A 5810-nucleotide genomic window follows, 5' to 3' on the forward strand; every position below is an offset into this window, starting at 1 on the left:
GGAAATATGCTTCACTGTTATATACATAACTGAGAAGGCAGCAGTAGGTGGGGTTTTGGAGACAGGGGCTGACTCCAGAAAGGGTTACATTTGAACATTGTGTGACCAGACTTGCCTTATAAGGCTAGATTATGGCCCAGATAGGGACCCCTGGCTCAGGACAGAGTGGGGACCGAGTTCCAGTCTGCTTGTCAGCCTTGGCCTGACACAGGGCTTCAACTACCCAGAAAGAGACATTGAATCCATCTTTTGCTTATTCACATAGAGGTACCTATCTGTGATGGCTCTGTAAATGACCAGTATAAGACAGGAATTGAAAGAGACATGATTCAGGGCACCTGGGTGGCTCAGTTGGTTAAGCATCTGACTTCAGCTCAGGTCATGATCTCACGGGTTCGTGGGTTTGATCCCCTTATCAGGCCCTGTGCTGACAGCCTGGAGCCCACTTTGGATTCTATATCTCCCTCTATCTGCCCCTTCCCTGCTCACTCGCTCGCTCTGTCTCTCTCTTACTTTCTCTCTCTCTCTTTCTTCCCCCCTTCTCTTTCAAAAAAAGATAAATATAAAAATTTATTTTTAAAGCAGACATGATTTAATTAAAATATGTCTGCATTCAAATGAGTTCAAATCATTGTGAGAGCAAACACTTAATTCCAGTATGGTTACCAGGGAAGGCTGATCTTCAACTCAGTTTTGGAATTTGCATTCAAACTCCCAGGCACACTCTTGAAAATTGTTTGGAAAAAATATTTTTTTTAAATTTTAGAATATGTTTAATTTTTGCATATAAGGTTACTGGGAGTACAGTTTTGTAAATAAGGTGAGAAATACTTTTTGGGGGAATAGAAAGTTGGAAAGTGAAAAAACTGTAAATTTAGTAATTAAGTTTTAAGAGCTTAATTAGCCTTGATGAATGTTTCAAACAAAAATTCAAATAATAGAAACACTGAAACAAACGTGTCATATGTACAAGAAAATAAACCATTTACATTTAGTTGTAAGTGAAGGAAAGCTCTATAACCAGTTAATTTCAGGAAATTTAATGCAAACTTCCCCAATTTTCATGAGCCTAAGGCTGCTGCTTCCATTGCCATCCAGAGGGCTGGGATCATGTGAATAACCTTTGTAGACTGTTACTACAGCACATCGAAGAGTTAGGAGGCATTACTGTGCCCAACACCACGTCCTACTTTAAGCCTAAGGAGACAGGTGTCTTTGGGCAAACTGCTTGACCATTAGTTGTTTTTTGTTTTTTTGTTTTTTACCTTGGATTATTGTGTATTTAAATCATTGATTGTAACTACTTTTGACTTGGAAGAATAGTGAAAACTGATGTTAAGATATCTGCATGGGATCCATGTTAATATAATTAATGGCATTTATTTAGTTATTTAGTTTTTAAGAAGTTAGCTATATACATTGTCTTGCTCACTCCTGGTACGCAGGGAGATTAGTATTCCTGTTTTACAAATAAGACTTTAAAGGGCAGAGATATCCAAGGTTTACCCCCAAATCACATATGACTAATAGCTAACTGTGCTGGGACTCAAACTGGGTTTTCAGGGAGTGGGTCCAGTGATACTTGTGTAATACCAGCCTGGTGACAGAGACTTTTTTAAAAAGGGCAGTTCTTGGGGTGCCTGAGGGGCTCAGTCAGTTGAGTGACTGGCTCAGCTCAGGATCTCATGGTTGATGAGTACAGGAGCCTACTTAGGATTCTCTCTCCCTCTCCCTGTCCCTCCATGCTTATGCTACTCCTCTTCCATGCCTGAGTGCTCTCTCCCTTTCTCCCCTCCCCCCAAAATAAATAAACTTTAAAAAGTAATAAAAAATCAAAAGGGCAGTTCAATTTCAGGTAAAGAGAAACTATATCTGAAGATAAAGTGCTTTCAACAAGGGCCAGGCTAATATTTTATTAATTTTATATCTACATACCCAGAAACACACACAACATTCTAATATTCTGATAGTAATAGTATGAATAATCTTACTGCATATGCACACCACAATTAAAGTGGTTTATTACCTCATCTCTATAATTTATGTTCTGTAAAGAAAGAGATACACTGGTACCTAAATAATTATTCTTGTCTCTGGAGCAAAATTAAATTTTCCCCCCAAACCCTACCAATTAATCTTTTGTTCTCATTTGAGAAGGTATTGTTTCTATATAGCTTTATGCTTGGATTATAGTTTAACTTTCTGAGCACTATACCAGAAATTAGATACATAAATCTTATTGTTAGGTTTTGAGGCTGTGCCTTTAGTTTGTTTCAAAACTTTAAGGTCTATATAGCAGCTTTACTTGATTAAAGATCCATCTGTTAACACAGGAATTTCTTCCCCCTAAATCCTGTGAGAGATGAACACAATTTTATTTTGTTTTTTTCTTTTTCCACTTTGGTATAGTTTATTTAACCTTTTTCAGATAGGGATTTTAAGCTAAATATTAAAACATGAGTCAGTTGAGCGTCCGACATCGGCTCAGGTCATGATCTCACAGTTTGTGGGTTCGAGCCCTGTGTCGGGCTCTGTGCTGACAGCTCAGAGCCTGGAGCCTGCTTTGGATTCTGTGTCTCCCTCTCTCTCTGACCCTCCCCTGCTTACACTCGGTGTCTCTCTTTCTCTCTCAAAAATAAATAAAAATTTAAAAAAATATTAAAAAAGAAAGAAAAAAGAAAACCTGAGTCTTTTAGTAGCTAACAGATCCGAAAGAAAAGCCATAGGGGCCTTCTTCAGCATTGGTTAGCTCTATGACATTACTTAGCTCTGGTACATTACTTACATTCTCTTAACATTGCTCATCTGTAAAATGGGGATAATTACAGCCTCTGTCTCTGGTAAGGATTAAGCGAGGTGATCTCTGATGTATTTAAAACAATGCCTCCCTTACTCAGAAGATTGAATACTTGTGTAGTTATTGTGATTGTTCTAGACCAAAATTAATTCAAGGAAAACGGGAAAAGAAGTACTGAAAGGAGGAGGGTGAGGTAAGCTGCTGGTGGTGTTTATGGAGGGTAGCCGCAGAAGACACAGGAATGTTGACAATAGAGGTGGGAAGTGGGTGGCTTCAAAATGAACATAAACCAGCCCATTGTGAAAAGTTGCTTTTTATTTACTCATTCAGTTTTTCAAAACTCTCTTTTTCTCTCTTTATTCCCCCTTCTTCCACATGACTGTCTCCATTCTTTTTAGATTTCATATCAGCTACCTATTGAGTACCTTAAAGCCATTCTAAGGGAATGCATATATATATATATATATTTAATTCCTAATGAGAAAAGTGAAGCACTTCCTGAAGCAAGCGTATCTCTCTATGATATTTTAAACTGCCTTTGGGGCGCCTGGGTGGCTCAGTCAGTAAAGTGTCCAACTTTGGCCCAGGTCATGATATCATAGTATGAGTTCAAGCCCTGAATCAGGCTCTGTGCTGACAGCTCAGAGCCTGGAGTCTGCTTCAGATTCTGTGTCTCCCTCTCTCTCTGCCCCTCCCCCGCTCATGCTCACTTGCACGCGATCTCTCAAAAATAGACGTTAAAAAACTTTTTAAAAAAAATAAAAATTAAAAAAACCTGCTTTTCGGGCTCCGTGGCTCTGGTAGGTTCTAGGTCTGAAAACGTTTGTCTCCATTCCTCTCCCAGCTGCCTGGTTCTTGTGTGTCCTGCCTGCCTCATTCCCCAGGGCCATAGCCCTTGGCAGAAACAAAGCACCACCTTGGAGTTCATTAACCAAATGGGGGAGTGCTGATGACAAGGCCCATTGGATGTAGCTAGCTGACGGTGGTTATGTACAACTTTTTTTTTTTTTTTTTTAAACTAAGGAAAAACCCCATATGCTACAGTGCTTTAATCTCTTATCTTTATGAAAACACAAATCTCAAAGAGCTCTTTCTGTTTCAGGCCCTGCTTGAATTTCTCCAAAGAGTTATAGACAATAGAGAGAAAAATAAGATGACGACTATGAATGTAGCAATGGTCATGGCCCCAAATCTCTTCATGTGTCATACACTGGGTCTGAAGTCCAGCGAACAGCAAGAATTTGTAATGGCAGCTGGGACAGCTAGTATCATGCACTTATTGATTAAGTATCAAAAACTTCTGTGGACAGTAAGTATATCTCTTTAAGCTCTGTTAATGAGTGATGATATCTAGATTCTAAAGCCTTTTTATGGTTATATTTTCTCTAAAAAGCTAACCAACAGAGATGATTTCAAATGCAATTAAAACAATTAATGTCCATACACCTGAAACTAATAGAACACTGTAAGTTAACGTGTTACACTGAAATTAAAATTTAAAGATATTAATGTCCACTTATGAAATTTCAATTTTTAAAATGCCAGAATTAGTTTCTTATTTCAATTTGATAACTTCTAAAATATTTTCTTTTTGCTAATGTAATTTATGAGGATCATTTTTTCCTAGGTTATTGCTAGACACCTGTCAGCGTTTATTGGTCAGTTTTTCTTTCTCTTTTAACAAATGAGGCTGGCTGGTTATTACAAGGGACCGCAGGTTAGCGAAAGGTAGGTTGTAGACAGGTGGCCATCCATCAAGGTGGTGGCCCCTAATGCCAGTCACCTCATGTCAGGCAGTCTCTAATTTTGGCATATGAGGCATAGAAGATGGCCACTATGACCTTGAACTTTACCAAGCCTCTTTCTGAACCTTACTTACATAATGGGAGGTAAATTATTTCATGTGGATGCTCTGTACTCATAGTGAATGAATAAAATGATGCATTTTTACATATTAGTGTGCATAAAATGGCATAGTCTTACTTCTTTCCAAATTTAAGAAATAAAGATAATTATTTCCATAGTTCAAAACTGTGCCGTTTCTTTTTCCTCCCCAAACTTAATTTTATGTCTCCATAGATTCCCAAGTTTATTGTCAACCAAGTGAGAAAGCAAAATACTGAAAACCATAAAAAAGAGAAAAAAGCCATGAAGAAACTGCTGAAGAAAATGGCTTATGACAGAGAAAAATATGAAAAGCAAGATAAGAGCACAAACGATGTAAGAAAAGACTGAAGATCCGTATTTATGCAGATTTCAGTATTGTTTTTACTATTGCACAAGCAAAGAGTTTCATGTTTCTGTTGTGTGACTTCCTACATGCTTACAGGGCTTGGGTGCTACTTTGAAGATAAAGGCCTCTATAATGGTAACTGTGTTTCTGCTAATGATCAGTATTAACAGTTGCTCAGGTGTTGGTGACTCAGCATATGAGCTGTTAATGGAGAACAAAGGAAAATAACAAGAATGTCTCAACGCACACACCCACACCCACACAAAGGGCTCTGTGGAGACTTCAGTTGCCCACTGAATGTGTAATCTACTGAGTGAAGAAGAGTCCCTGTGTGAATCACTGATCTTTTGTCTTCAATTTTCTCACCTGTAAGGGGGAAAATAACCCAGATAAACAGACCAATGGTTGGTTATGCCCAGGATCCTTCCTGGACTTCAGTGAGTCCTTGAAGGCTCTTAATTGGATCACTGGAAAAATTTGGGGAGATTTATGTTGGAATAAAGAAAATTAAAATGTTTCACGAAAGAAATTTCTAAATATCAGCATTTACCAACTGCTGTAGGAATATAGTAAGAATTGGGTTTAACAAAATAAAATACACATGAAAACACATTTAAGAAGTGAGTTATCAAAGCTCTAACTTAAGATCATGAAATGAAAGGGTTTCTATTGTTCTGTTTAAGGCGGAGACACCCCGCACCACCATCACCATTATTGAGGTTATTCAGTTACATGCTGACATCTTGTGGAATAACATGGAAATGCAGTTATCAGCATTTG

At 38.1% G+C, this 5810-nt stretch overlaps 1 protein-coding gene across 5 annotated transcripts in view; it reads left to right on the forward strand.

Annotated features, from left to right (window-relative positions):
• The window catches only part of ARHGAP18 (Rho GTPase activating protein 18), a 195174-nt gene that overhangs the window by 170376 nt on the left and 18988 nt on the right, over nt 1–5810 (forward strand). For all 5 annotated transcript variants that reach the window (XM_077776179.1, XM_077776175.1, XM_077776177.1 and 2 more), the window contains exons 11-12: nt 3900–4106; nt 4877–5017. In XM_077776179.1, coding sequence (XP_077632305.1) covers nt 3900–4106; nt 4877–5017 — 348 coding nt within the window. The remainder of the gene's footprint in view (nt 1–3899; nt 4107–4876; nt 5018–5810) is intronic.

Source organism: Crocuta crocuta, unplaced genomic scaffold (genome assembly GCF_008692635.1).
Source record: "Crocuta crocuta isolate KB4526 unplaced genomic scaffold, BGI_CrCroc_1.0 scaffold25, whole genome shotgun sequence".
Lineage (NCBI taxonomy): Eukaryota > Metazoa > Chordata > Mammalia > Carnivora > Hyaenidae > Crocuta > Crocuta crocuta.